Below are 15,679 nucleotides of genomic sequence, written 5' to 3'. Positions count from 1 at the left end.
TCTAATAGCCTTGATACATACACTAAAATAATGTACACTGCTTTCGTCACTAGTGAGAGTAGACATGTTTCCCTGCGTAGCTGTCCAAAGCAGCAGTTAAGAGCGGGGTTCTGCAGCTAGACCCACGCTGCCTAGGTTCAAATCCATGTCCTTCACTTACCACTTCTAGTATACCAGGAAGCTATTTAAATTTGGTGTGCTTCTGTCTCCTCATCTGTAAACTGGGACTATAAGTAGACCTTATAGTTTTATGAAAAATAAATGAGTTAACACACCAGAAGAGTACCTGCAAGTACTACAATAAATGTTAGCTGATGCTATTTACTGGAAATTACATCTCCTCCAGCAATTTCCCATTTTCCTGTTAGATTTTCTTTTGTTGATTTTTTTAATATATATTTTTAATTTTTATTCTTTTTAATTGGAGCATAGTTGCTTTACAATGGTGTGTCAGTTTCTGCCGTACAACGAAGTGAATCAGCTATACGTATACATACATCCCCTCCCTCTTGGACCTCCCTCCCACCCCCACCCCCCATCCCACCCACCTAGGTCACCACAGAGCACCGAGCTGAGCTCCCTGTGCTGTACAGCAGGTTCCCACTAGCTGGCTATTTTACACACGGTAATAAGGCCACTAACCTGATGTCAATTATTCATTACAAATATTTTCCTACTTGTTTTTACCTTTTAAGAAAACATTTGACAAAGCAAAAACTGTACTGTCAAACTAGAGTTCTTTCCTAAAGCAATTTCTTCCACTGCCTTTATGCTTAAAGAAGCCCTTAAAGATATCAGTTAAATATTAATTTAATTTAGATTTTAATTTCACAGCTTAATATTTTACATTTGACTTTTTAGTACACTTTGGATTTTTAGTATCTGATAAGATTCCCCCTCCTCTTCCCTTTCCATCCCTGCAAAACTGTCAGTTTTCTGGCACCATTTATTGAACAAACTATGTCTGATGCTTCCTTTATCATAGGATAAGTTCTAGTATATACTGGAGTCTGTTTCAGGACTTTCTTTACTCTTTTTTAAAATAAATTTATTTATTTTTGGCTGCACTGGGTCTTCATTGCTGCGCACGGGCTCTCTCCAGTTGCAGAGAACGGGGGCTACTCTTCATTGTAGTGCGTGGGCTTCTCATTGTGGTGGCTTCTCTTGTTGCGGAGCACGGGTTCTAGGCACATGGGCTTCAGAAGTTGTGGCACGTGGGCTCAGTAGTTGTGGCTCGCAGGCTCCAGAGTGTAGCCTCAGTAGTTGTGGTGCGCGGGCTTAGTTGCTCCTCAGCATGTGGGACCTTCCCGGACCAGGGTTCGAACCTATGTCCCCTGCATTGGCAGGTGGATTCTTAACCACTGCACCACCAGGGAAGCCCCAGGACTTTCTTTACTCTTTAATTTTTTGTTTTTTGTCAAGACTGCATCATTTTGATTAAAGAAATTTAATAGTATATTTTAATATATGGTAGGACACATTCTTTTATTACTCTTAGGTATCTTCTTAGTTGTCTATGTGTAAAGGCTTGACATTCATGGCTCCCTTTCTTGGGAACATGCACTCTTCCACAGATATCCACTGGCTCACTAAGTTTTGGTTAAATGTCAGTTTCTCTAAGAGGATTTTTAAACCATCCTATTTAAAACTATAATCCACCATCCCACCGCTTAGCAATCCCTAGCTACCTTCTCTTTATTTTTGTCCATGGAACTTACCACTTCTACTATACTATAACACTTGGCTTGTTGACTGTCTCCTCCAACTTTGAGATTAGCTTAATGAAGTCCAACATAGGATTTATGAGAACTTTTGCTTATTTTGGTCACTGCTGTATCCCTGGTGCCTAAAATAGCGCCTGGCACATACTAGGTGCCAAGTTATGTTGCCAAAACATTACAGTACAGTTTCAGGGTTAACTTGCTTTTTTGGACTTTAGCAATTACATTTTTAAGATATAGTGGCCTATATATATTTTTTTTAATTAATTAATTAATTAATTAACTTTTGGCTGCGCTGGCTCTTCGTTGCTGCGCATGGGCTTTCTCTAGTTGTGGCGAGCGGGGGCTACTCTTCATTGCGGTGCACAGGCTTCTCATTGTGGTGGCTTCTCTTGTTGTGGAGCACGGGCTCTAGGCACGCAGGCTTCTGTAGTTGTGGCATGTGGGCTCAGTAGTTGTGGCTCGCAGGCTCCAGAGTGCAGGCTCAGTAGCTGTGGCTCACGGGCCCTAGAGTGCAGGCTCAGTAGTTGTGGCGCACGGGCTTAGTTGCTCCGTGGCATGTGGGATCTTCCCAGACCAGGGCTCGAACTCGTGTCCCCTGCATTGGCAGGCGGATTCTTAACCACTGTGCAACGAGGGAAGCCCCCTATGTGGCCTATATTTTTGTGTGTGTGAGCTTTGTTGGGTTTTATTATTTGGTTTCTACTAGCTTTAAAAAGGAACTGTACTGTTTTCATTCATTAACATTAAACAAATGGTACTGGTGACAATTTATATATCTTAATATCTTTCATTCAATTAATTTACATTTACCAGAACCTGCTTTCTAGAAACTTTTTGGAATCTTGTGGCCCAAGTTTCGGTAAGATCGTTGTTAACTTATTTGGCGATGTCATGGATAATATGCATATGAAAAGTTGTCCCCAACCCGTTTACTGAATCCTAAATCCTGAGGGCTACGCGCCCCAATACCACAACCAGAAAGAGCTGTGGATAATCCAATGTAACCTACCTGGCAGAGCTAAAGAGAGAAGTGGTAATCCACCAGTTGCCACCCCTAAATATGTGAAGGTATATAACTTATCACTGCTCAAGACAACTTCAGGGAGACCTCCAATTCCAGTCAAGATGGAGTAACAGGGACCAGATTTACCCTCGAGGCTTAAATAACTAAAAATACAGACAAAATAAAATGAATGAAACAATGATTTCCAGGTGTTGGAACGCAGACACCCCCGAGAGAAGGAAAGCAAATGAAGTGAGGTTCACCAGCACAGCAGCATATTTCCTGGAAAATATTTAGGCTGCAACTCACAAAGCAGGAAGCCAAGCAGAACCAGCAGTCTCCCCAAGTTGAGGACACAAAGTTGAAAATTCAGGAAGGTCAAGGCAACTGTAATTCACAGCACGGAGCATGAGAGGACACAGATGCACAAAGGGGGCCTCTCAGAGAGAAGACACACACCAGAGATGGGCAATGGGTTCCCCTCTGGTTTTCAGCTGAGTGATGACGGGTGCACGAATGTGAGGAAACAACCAGGCTGGAAAGGAATAGAAGGAACCATCCTGCGGACTCACACAGGGCTGAGAATACTTCCTGTCCCCATCAGCCAGAGCAGAGCAAACTGATATACACAGGGCACAGACAGAGAACCCAGAAGAGTATGGCCTCAGTAGTGTAGTAAAATTATCCCTAGGTTAAACGGTGCTGTAGTCTGCCTACCAGAGCTTAAAGGCAAGCCTCAAAAACATCCAATGTTTGCAAGTAACTTAACTGATCCAGAACAAAATTCAAGAATATTTAAAGGCTTTGCATACAAATACATGCTGTATCCCAATATGTAAAATTTGTAATATCTGGCATCCAATCAAAAATTATGAGGCATGCAAAGAAGCAAGAAAATACAACCCGTAACTAGAAAAATCAACCTACAGAAACACACTCAAAAATAACACAGATGACTGAATTAGTTGACGACATTAAACAGTTACTCTAACCATATTCTGTATGTTCAAGTAGACAAAGTATAAACTGTTAAGGAGATATAAAAAAGGCTCAAATCAAACTTCTAGAGATTAAATAATGTCTATGGTGAAAAATAACATTGGTTGAGATTAACAGCAAAGTAAATACCGGTAAAAGAAAAATTTACCAAATATAGCAACAGAAACCATCCAATATGAAAGAGAAAAAAAGATTGAAAATGAAATTAACAGAGTATCAGTGAGCAATGGGACAACTTGACTATGTCACAGGAATCCCTGAAAGACAGAAAAAATACTTGAAAAAATTGCCAAAAATTTGCTGCAAACTATAAACCCACAGATCCAAGAAGGTAAATAAACATGAAGAAAATGATACCAAGGCACATCATAAACAAACTGATCAAAAGCAATAATAAGAGAGAAACTATTAAAACAGGCAGAGGGAAAAAAAAGATACATTATATATAGAAGAAAAAAAAAAAGAATGACAGAATTCTGAATAGAAACAATACAAGGGAGAAGACAGTGGGACAATAGTCGTAAAGTATGATAAGAAAATGAACTGCCATCTAGAGTTCTATACACATAAAAATATCTTTCAAAAGAAAAATACAATAAGGACTTTTCCAGATACACAAAACTCGAAGAGTTAGAGATTTCAATATCCATCTTTTTTTTTTTTTTTAACTAATTTATTTATTTTTTGTCTGCATGGCGTCTTCATTGCTGTGCGCGGGCTTTCTCTAGTTGCGGCGAGCAGGGTCTGCTCTTAGTTGCGGTGCATGGGCTTCTCACTGCAGTGGCTTCTCTTGTTGCAGAGCAAGGGCTCTAGGCACATGGGCTTCAGTAGTTGTGGCATGCGGGCTCAGCAGTTGTGGCTCCTGGGCTCTAGAGCGCAGGCTCAGTAGTTGTGGTGCACGGGCTTAGTTGCTCCGTGACATGTGGGATCTTCCTGGACCAGGGCTCGAACCCGTGTCGCCTGCATTGGCAGGAGGATTCTTAACCACTGCGCCACCATGGAAGCCCATCTGATTTTCAAAAATGGATAGAACAGCTGGACAGAAGATCAACAAGGAAGAAGACAACTTAACACTGTAAACCAACTAAACCTAACAGACACTTGTAGAACACTCCAACCAAAGGTATATACATTCTCAAGTGCACATGGAACATTCGCCAGGATAGACCTTTAGGCCACAAGACAAGCCCCAACAAGTGGAAAAGGATTGAAATCATGCATATGAAATGAGATCAGAAATCAGTAACAGAAGGAAATTTGGGAAATTTATAAACATATGGAAATTAAACAACAAACTCCTAAACAACCAATGGGTTAAACAAGAAATCACCAAAAAAATTAGAAAATACTTTCAGATGAATGAAACAAAAAACTACACACCAAATCTGATGGTATGCAGAGATGGTAGTGCTTAGAGGGGAAGTTATAGCTATAATAACTACATTAAAGTAGAAGAAAATCTCAAACCAATTACCTAATATTCCATTCAAGAAATAAGAAAAAAGGGCTTCCCTGGTGGCGCAGTGGTTAAGAATCTGCCTGCCAATGCAGGGGACATGGGTTTGAGCCCTGATCCGGAAAGATCCCACATGCTGAGGAGCAACTAAGCCTGTGAGCCACAACTACTGAGCCTGCACTCTAGAGCCCGCAATCCACAACTACTGAGCCCATGAGCCCATGTGCCTAGAGCCCGTGCTCTACAAGAAGAGAAGCCACCGCAATGAGAAGCCTGCTTGCTGCAACTAGAGAAAGGCCGTGCGGAGCAACAAAGACTCAACACAGCCAAAAAAAAAAGAAAAAAAGAAACAAGAAAAAGAAGAGCAAACTAAACCCAAAGCAAATGGAAGGAAGGAAATAATAAAGATTAGAGCAGTAAAAAAAAGAACTAGAGAATGGGGGAGGAGTGGAAAGAAAAATCGATGAAACCACAAGTTGGTTCTTTGGAAAGAGCAACAAAATTGATAAACCTTTAGCTAGACTCACCAAGAAAAGAGAGGAAGAAGACTCAAATTACTAAGAGCAGGAATAAAAGAGGATATATTATGACCAATCTTACCAAAAGAAAAGGATTATAAGTGAATACTATGAACAACTGTATGCCAACACACAGATAACCTCTATGAAATATATTCCTCAAAAGACAAAACCATAAACTGACTCAAGAAAATACGAATAAACCTATACAACAAGTCAAGCAACTGAATTAATAATCAGAACATTTCCCACAAAGAAAAGCCCAGGACCAGATGGCTTCACTGGTGAATTCTACTAAATGTATAAAGAAGAGTAACACCTATCCTTCACAAACTCATCCAGACACTTCCCAACTTCTCTTATGCAGCCAGGATTACCCTGATACCAAAACCAGAAAAAGACAGCACGAGGGAAAAAAAGACTACAAACCAATATCCTGTATGAATACAGATGCAAAATGCCTCAATAATATACCAGCAAACTGAATCCAGAAGCACATTAAGAAGATTATGCACCATGACCCACTGGGATTTATCCTAGGAATGAAGCGTTGGTTCAACATATGAAAATCAACTGATGCAACACATGATATTAACAGAACTAACTCATCTCAAGAATAAAGACAAATAATAAGCAATTTTTTAAAAAAATGGACAAAGAATGAACAGACATTTCTCCCAAAGAGAAAATCTGTGATAAATTAAAGACATACACAATAAACCCTAAGTCAACCACTAAAAATGGCCAATAAGCACGTGAAAAGATACCATCATTGTAATTAGGTAAATGCAAATCAAAATCACAATAAGATACCACTTCACACCCACTAGAATAGCTATTTTTTTTAAGAAATGGAAAATAAGAAATGTTGGCAGGGATGTGGAGAAACTTGACCCCTCACACCTTGCTAATGGGAATGTAAAATGCAGCGGCCACTGTGGAAAACAGTCTGGCAGTTGCTTGAAAAGCTAAACGTATCATCCAGCAATTCTACCCTTAAGAATATACCCAAGAGAACTGAGGACATATATCAACACAAAAACCTGTACATAAATGTTCATAGCAGAATTATTCATAATAGCCAAAAGGTAGAAATAAGCCAAATGTCCATCCTCAGCAGATCTGTACTATGTACCATAAGAAATGTTAATGGAGTCCTTCAGGCAGAAGGAAAATGATATTAGATGAAAATCTATATTTATACAAAGGAATAAAGAGCCCCAGAAATGGTAAATATGTGGATAGATAGATAATACTCTCTTATTTTTTAATGTCTTTAAATACTTATAAATGGTTAAGATGGATGGTAATTCTATGCTAAGTGTAATTTACCACACAAAAAAATTTTAATCAAAAAAAAGAATACTTAATGTAATAACAAAGTAATTTGGGGTTTATAACATATGCAGAAGTAAAACATATAACAAGAACACAAAGGCAGAGATAAGGCAGATGCAAGTATAGTCTTATAATAAGTGTCTCATGCATGAAGTGATTAGTGTTAATTGAAGCTAGAATGATAAGTTAGATACAGAAAATAAACCCTAAATAAAATTTTTTTTAAAAAAGATACACAAAATAAACCCTAAATCAACCAACATAAAAGAAAGAAAGGAAGGAAAGAGAATTAAGGCAAATAACAAAGGAGATAAAATGCAATCATAAAAAACTTTCAATTAGTCCAAAAGGCAGAAAAAGAGGAAAAGAGAACAAGGAACATATGGGACAAATAGAAAGCAATTAGCAAGATGGTTGTTTTAAATCCAATCATATCAATAATCATATTAAAGGCAAATGATCCCAGCACTCCTGTTAAAAGGTAGAAATTTTTCGATTGGATTAAAAAAGCAAGGCCCTTGGGGCTTCCCTGGTGGCGCAGTGGTTGAGAGTCCACCTGCTGATGCAGGGGATGAGGGTTCGTGCCCCGGTCTGGGAAGACCCCACATGCCGCGGAGCGGCTGGGCCCATGACCCATGGCTGCTGAGCCTGTGCGTCCGGAGCCTGTGCTCCGCAACGGGAGAGGCCACAACAGTGAGAGGCCCGTGTACCAAAAAAAAAAAAGCAAGGCCCAACTATATGGTGCCTATAAGAAATCCATATGAAATACCGACACAAATAGAAGATACACACTATAATCAAAAGAACGCTTGAGCAGCTAATATTAAAAGCAGACAAGGGACTTCCCTGGCAGTCCACTGGTTAAGACCTCGCCTTCCAATACAGGGGGTGTGGGTTCGATCCCTGGTCAGGGAGCTAAGATCCCACGTGCCTTGTGGCCAAAAAACCAAAACCGAAGCAATATTGTAACAAATTCAATAAAGACTTTAAAAATGGCCCACATAAAAAAAAATATTACAAAAAAAAAAAGCAGACAAGGTAGAATGATTTGAGAAAAAACTACACTGTACAACTACTGTATAATACTTTAAAAGACTGTACAATTGGTATTACATTTTCCTTAAACGTTTGGTAGAATTCACCAATAAATATATCAAGGCCAAAAACTGTCTTTATGGAAAGGTTTTTAACTATGAATCCAATTTCTTTGATAGACATAGAGCTATTCATTCAGGTTATCCATTTTTTTTTTTTTTTTTTTTGCGGTACACAGGCCTCTCACTGTTGTGGCCTCTCCCGCCGCGGAGCACAGGCTCCGGACGCACAGGCTCAGCAGCCATGGCTCACGGGCCCAGCCGCTCCGCGGCATGTGGGACCCTCCCGGACCGGGGCATGAACCTGCGTCCCCTGCATCGGCAGGCGGACTCTCAACCACTGCGCCACCAGGGAAGCCCTATCCATTTCTTTTTGAGTGAGCTTTGGCAATCCATCTTTCAAGAAATTTTCCTGTTTCATCTACATTATCAAATTTATTGGCATAAAGTTATTCAAAATATTCACTTATTTTTCCTTTCAATGTCCAAATTAAAAGATCTATAGCAATGCTGTCCCATTTCTGATACTGATATTTTGTGACTTCTCTTTTATTCTTGATCAATTTGGCTAGAGGTTTATCAATTTAATTTATCATGTCAAAGATCAGCTTTTGATTTCATTGATTTTTCTGTTTTCCATTCCATTGATTTCTGTTTTTTCTTTGTTTCCTCTCTTCTGCTTACTTTGGATTTAATTTGCTCTTCTTTTTCTAGTTTCTTAAGGTAGAAGCTTAAGTCACTGAGACCTTTTCCTTTTTGTATATAAATATTCAGGCATTTGGTGCTAATGAATTCCCCTCTAAACTCTGCTTTAGATGCTTCCCACAAATTCTGATACTACATCTTTTTTTAAAAATTTATTTATTTATTTATTTTTGGCTGCATTGGGTCTTCACTGCTGCGCGCAGACTTTGTCTAGTTGCAGAGAGCGGGGCTACTCTTTGTTGCAGTGCACGGGCTTCCCATTGTGGTGGCTTCTCTTTGTTGCAGAGCAAGGGCTCTAGGTGCGCGGGCTTCAATGGTTGTGGCATGCAGGCTCAGCAGTTGTGGCTCGCGGGCTCTAGAGCGCAGGCTCAGTAGTTGTGGCGCACAGGCTTAGTTGCTCCACAACATGTGGGATCGTCCTGGACGAGGGCTTGAACCCACGTCCCCTGCATTGGCAGGCGGATTCTTAACCACTGTGCCACCAGGGAAGCCCCACATTTTCATTTTTATTCAGTTCAAAATACTTCTTAATTTCTCCTTTGATTTCTTCACTGACCCATGGATCATTATTATTATTTTTTTTTTTGCGGTACGCAGGCCTCTAACTGCTGTGGCCTCTCCTGCCGCGGAGCACAGGCTCCGGACGCGCAGGCCCAGTGGCCATGGCTCACGGGCTCAGCCTCTCCACGGCATGAGGCATCCTCCCGGATCAGGGCACAAACCCGTGTCCCCCGCATCGGCAGGCGGACTCTCAACCACTGCACCACCAGGGAAACCCGGCCCACGGATTTTTTAAGAAATGTGTTAGTTTCCAAAATTCTTAGGGGGTTTTCCAGGTATCTTTCTGTGATTGATTTCTAACTTGCTTTTCATTGTGCTCAGAGAACACACTTTGCTTGGTTCTAATTCTTTTAAATCAGGACTTGTTTTATGGGACACAATATGGTCTATCTTGGTAAATGTTTCATGTGCACATGAAAAGAATGAATATTATCTTGCTGCTGGGTGGGGCTTCCTATAAATATCAGTTAGGTTAAGTTGGTTGTTAGTGTTGCATCTTCTATATCCCTGCTGATTTTCTGTATACTTGTTCTATTAATTGAGACATCGGTATTCAAATCTCCAGCTGTAGTTGTGAATTTATTTCTCCTTGCATTTCCATCAGTTTTTGCTTCATATACTTTGAAGTTCTATTACTAGGGCATAAATATTTACAATGGTTATGTCCTTTGAATAACTGACCTGTAAGCACAAAATGCCCCTCTTTATCAGAATAAAATGCTAATATTGGGAGTTATTTTTTTTTTAATTTATTTATTTTTATTTATCTATTTTTGGCTGTGTTGGGTCTTGGTAGCTGCATGCAGGCTTTCTCTAGTTGTAGCAAGCGGGGGCTACTCTTCGTTGCAGTCTGTGGGCTTCTCATTGTCGTGGCTTCTCCTGTTGCGGAGCACGGGACCCTGCATCGGCAGGCGGACGCGCAACCACTGCGCCACCAGGGAAGCCCCTGGCAGGTGGATTCTTAACCACTGTGCCACGAGGGAAGCCAGGGACTTATTCTCCTTTGATTTCTTCATTGACCCATGGATTATTATTATTATTATTATTTTTTTTTTTTGCGGTAAGTGGGCCTCTCACTGCTGTGGCCTCTCCCGCCGCGGAGCACAGGCTCCGGACGCGCAGGCCCAGCGGCCATGGCTCACGGGCCATGATCGTTAGCAGGTGACACTGAGATAACCAGTTAACATGATTTCTCTCTCCCATGTTATGAACCATGTGTTTATAAAAGTCTTACCGTATCATCAAGACCATCTATATGCAAAACCACTGTTTTGGCACGTTTGTTTGTGGTTCCCAGAAAAAACTGAGCTTTCCTTCGACGTGAATTCATTTCATTGACACTATCACCATCTGCCATATTGGAAGACTGAAGAATTTCATAGATTTCAGAGGCCAGCAGTTTTGTTTCTCCTGGAGTTGTAGTCCTTGAAAAGAAACATATAAATTAACAAAGTAGTCTTGTCACTTCTACTGATTCTGTAATTTTATTCCTCAACTTGGCAAAACCTTGTTTTCTTCATTCTGATGTATACTTTATTTCTAGAGTCACACAGGCTATATCTACTTTGATAAACAAAGCAACTACAGACCACAGACTGGCAAAAATGGTTATAGAAAATAAATACTCCCACCACCACTATTTTTAACTTCCTTTATTTCATAGTTCAAAGTGTCATCATTTTCATACAGCAATAAATTCCTTTCTGGAAGATTTTCAATTTCTATCTACTTAAAACCAAAAGATTTTAAAAGAATAACATAGTCAAATCAACATAATGGTCCCACTGTTGTTCTAAGTATTTTTTTCTGGTATACCTCATAGGACTAATTTTATTGCTGCCCTTCCTATGAAACAGTTAAGGGAATACCTCTATAGACACCAATCTCCCTTTAAGCTAAGTAAAATTTTGCCTTAGGCAAAATGAAATTTGCAAAAGCATATAAGCAAAACTGAAGTAAAAACGAAGTTACAAAAAAAATGGTTCTGAAGAACCTAGGGGCAGGACAGGAATAAAGACGCAGACCTAGAGAATGGACTTGAGGACACGGGGAGGGGAAAGGGTAAGCTGGGACGAAGTGAGAGAGTGGCATGGACATATATACACTATCTAATGTAAAATAGATAGCTAGTGGGAAGCAGCAGCCTAGCACAGGGAGATCAGCTCGGTGCTTTGTGACCACCTAGAGGGGTGGGATAGGGAGGGTGGGAGGGAGACGCAAGAGGGAAGGGATATGGGGATATATGTATACCTATAGGTGATTCACTTTGTTACACAGCAGAAACTAACACACCATTGTAAAGCAATTATACTCCAATAAAGATGTGAAAAAAAAACGAAGTTATTTCTTGATCTGGGCACTATATGAGGTATCACAAATATCTATGCCTGTTGCTGTTCAACAAATTAATTATAAATAATTATTGCCTTATTTTTTTTAAATGCTTTTAAAACCAAAAAGAAAAAGCCAAGAGCATCTACAGATTTGGAAGCAGGTATCTTAGTCTTTTTAAAAAAAAAAAAAAACAAAAAAAAATTACTATTCAATACTGTGATTCAAAACATTCAAGTACAAAAAGTCTAGAGTTATATGGTACACTTGGCCCTGAACATAAGAAAGACTGTATAATTAAACAAGTATTAATTGCCCTAATCTTCTTAGGCAAGTGAAAATTGAAAGAGCTGATTAATGCCCTGGATTTAGTTGTCTTTAAAATATGACACCCAAGAAAAGACTATCTTGAAAAGCTCTTTCATCTAAATAATTGGAATTCTGCTCTCAGTAATTTACTATTCCATAATGAAGTATATTGATTCCTCACCACTTTTTCTAAATAGTTATCTATATTGAAAATGTTCAAAATGTTATTCATAAAACACAACTGAAAGGTGAACTCTGATCTTCATTATATATCAAAAATCATTTTCATTTTGAATGTATTTCCCCATTGGTCATAAATACCAATTCACTCTAATTCTATATAGATGCTACTAATAACATTTTATACTGCCTATAAAAGCCAGTTAAGACTTCCATATACTTCATGAAAGCAGTGAATATACTATTTTAATGTTAAAGACTTGCTATCATCTTTTGAAGATCTTCACAACTTTTCCTTTAGGAGTTGGTTTTGCTTTCTTTTTCTGTGCTGTTCACTAAGAAAAAGTGTTCTTATAAGATTTATGCAACTCAGAAAATCATTCTTCATCTTTCAATGCAAAACCAATCCTAACTTAAAAAGGGTTCTAAGAAGGCAGTCAACAGCTCTGCTTAGGTAACAATGAAGTCCAAAGGCAGGAAAACTATGATCCTTGAGCAAAAGTCTATCATTTACATATCATCTATGGCTGCCTTGACCCACAAGGGCAGAGCTGAGTGCCGCAACAGAGACTGTGAGCCCAACAAAGCCTAAAATAGTTACTATCTGGTTTTTTATTTTACAGAAAAAAAGTTGCCACACTCTGTTCTAAAAACTTTACAAAAAACAACATAAAAATCAAGGCAAAATGGAGCAGCATTTTCAAGAATCACAAGAAAACAAAAGGTGAACCATGGATCCAGTCCAGTTGTCCTTCAAGTATCAAGGTTACAGAAAAGGAGTTTCAAATATGAAAGAACTCAAGGAATATTAGTCTTGCTTGAGCAATCTACTAGAGAATTAAGCTTCAACCAACAAAGAGATGACTGGGAAAACTTTAGCAAAAGGACTGATGATGAGCATTTTACACATTTAACCATAGATCTAAACTTAAAAACTAAAGTGGAAAAGAGAATAGAATATATAAATGTTCTGATAAAGTAGAAATAATGCAACTTAAAAAAAGAAAGGAAAAGGGAGAAGAAAAGGGAAAAGTAGAAAAAGTCATTGACTATGGGAGTGAAAAGATTACCATTAAAACTAACAAGCAAGATGGTGAAAGTTTAAATAAGAAAATAGAAAACTTAGAACATTTCTTTAAAGTATAAGTACAAAGGTAACCACTATAACAATAAGACAAATCAGAAGAAATTTTCAAGATAAAAGAAGAAAACAGCAGGCACAGAAACACAACTATTATATTATACATGGTAATTACAACAAAAATGGGTTAAGATGAAATATATCAGTAACAGCAATAAATATAAATGGACCTAGCACATTAATTTAAAAGATTTTTTATTTTAATTTTATTGGAGTATAGTTGATTTACAATGTTGTGTTAGTTTCAGGTGTACAGCAGAGTGATTCAGTTATACATATACATATATTCATTCTTTTTCAGATTCTTTTCCCATATAGGTTATTGAGTAGATAGAGTTCCCTGTGCTATACAGTAGGTCCTTGTTGGTTATCTATTTTATATATAGTAGTGTGTGTATGTTAATCCCAAGCTCCTACTTTATTCCCCCCACTAAAAGATTTTCATTTTGACTCACAAAACAAGACACAACTAAAAGTGATTCAGAAATAAAGGAATGGGCAAGTGTAGACGAGGCAAATAGAAACAATGAGAACAGGAATTGTGTACTGATATCACACAAAGTAGAATTCCAGCCCCAAATCCAAGCATTAAACATGACAAAGGACACGTTTTTTTCTCCTAAAATACATACTTCACAATGACTACATACAAGTTACGAAGACATACATACCAAACAACATGTATGGAGAAAGAATAAAGCAAATGTTCAAATAATAAAACAAGGGACTTCCCTGGTGGTCCAGTGGTTAAGACTCTGTGCTCCCAGTGCAGGGGGCCTGGGTTCGATCCCTGGTCAGGGAACTAGATCCCACATGCTGGAACTAAAAGGCCGCATGCCTCAACTAAAGACCCCCGCACGCCACGACAAAGATCTCATGCTGCAACTAAGACCCAGGGCAACCAAAATAAATAAATATTTAAAAAAACAAAAACATAGTAAAACAAATGGTAAAATGTTAAAATTTGGGGACTACCAGTGTACTTATCTAGGCATCAGTGTACTGTTTGTACAACTTTTCTGGAAGTCTGATGTCATTTCAAACTAAAGTTTAAAAAAATATGTATGTATAAACATATTTAAATGAAAAGATAAATGGCATTATGGATTTTCTTTTTTATATTTTTGAATTTTTATAAATAAACCACATACTGCATACTTGTAATAAGATTTTAAAATAGTATTTTAAAGAAAATAAAAGAACACAGAAGAAAGGCATAAAGAAATGAAGCACATACTTTTCATCCAAGATTTAAGCAAGAAGAATAGACCACCATTACTATGGCACTGTTTCAAAATCTAGAATTTTAGGAAGTTCTCCAGATGAAATGAGGTATTTTAAAGTTGAGATGCCACATTTTATTAAAGTGACTTTTATTTATAGCATACTTCATGTTAGGTATTCACAAGTGCTTTTACAAAATACATTTTGTGTCAGAAGTATTACTCCTGAAATACCAATTAACAAATGTCTTAAACTGCATTTAGATATTTTCCTAGATTGACATTTTGAAAATTCTCTTCACAAAGGAATCCAGGGTTAAAAATAAAATGTAAAAAGGTTCTAACCTCTAAGGACAAGTTTTCATTTATGGAAGATTAAAATTAGAACACAATGCCAGATTCAATCTGAGTGACAGAGAACTTAAAATTCTCTTCACAATTGAAGAACTGAAAGTAACAGTGACTTTGAAATCAATCCAACTGTCGATCTGTAAGCACCAATTTGACCTAAACGTTAAGTCAAACCTGCTGCTGAATAAGGTGCTAAAATCTCAGCAAAATTTTGTAGCAAAACATAATTTGGTGATTAAAGGGCAAAAATTTTAATACGCAGAATTTTCCTTATTTTATGAAACATTGCTCTCTCTCATGTTAAGAATAACCTCCACTCTCCCCACCTACTTCTGCTTTCTGGTTTCCCCTTTGATCACTCCAGATGAAGGTTTCTCTTCAGTCAATAAAGCAGCATCCCTCCACAACAGATTTTCTTTGTTCTATGGGTCTGACTGGGGTATGGGAAGATCCTTTTGCTGCTCCCCTATTTGTATAGTTCCACAGAATCATAGCTAAATCTCCCCCTAACTCAGTACTCCAAAACAGAGAGAAAAACTGATCCGAATCCCACCCTGACTGCCTACCTGTCATGGGGCAGCCACATCAATGAAAACAATTGGGGTATACAATATAGATCTCTTGTGCTATGGCTTACCAAGATAACCTATATAAGAATGGAATAGTGGTAAATCAGTCATCTGTATCTGCCAACACAGATGTCAAAATGCAAAATAATGTCTAAAGAACATATGTCTACAGTGTCA

The 15,679-nt window shown here is 38.3% G+C and overlaps 1 protein-coding gene across 2 annotated transcripts in view; it reads right to left on the bottom strand.

Moving 5' to 3' along the window:
• Positions 1-598: 598 nt before the first annotated feature.
• The window catches only part of ARMC1 (armadillo repeat containing 1), a 28,981-nt gene continuing 13,900 nt past the window's right edge, over positions 599-15,679 (bottom strand). Inside the window, exons 4-5 of one of the 2 annotated variants that reach the window (XM_024126931.3) lie at positions 10,633-10,822; positions 599-2,891 (exon numbers count right to left, since the gene is read on the bottom strand). In XM_024126931.3, coding sequence (XP_023982699.2) covers positions 2,871-2,891; positions 10,633-10,822 — 211 coding nt within the window. In that variant the 3' untranslated portion in view covers positions 599-2,870. Of the gene's footprint in view, positions 2,892-4,035; positions 4,762-10,632; positions 10,823-15,679 lie in introns of those variants that run through there. The other variant, XM_055091204.1, reaches the window with a different exon arrangement.

This window comes from Physeter macrocephalus, chromosome 15, assembly GCF_002837175.3.
Source record: "Physeter macrocephalus isolate SW-GA chromosome 15, ASM283717v5, whole genome shotgun sequence".
In the NCBI taxonomy this organism is placed as follows: Eukaryota; Metazoa; Chordata; class Mammalia; order Artiodactyla; family Physeteridae; genus Physeter; species Physeter macrocephalus.
This window is presented reverse-complemented; position numbering and strand designations above follow the sequence as displayed.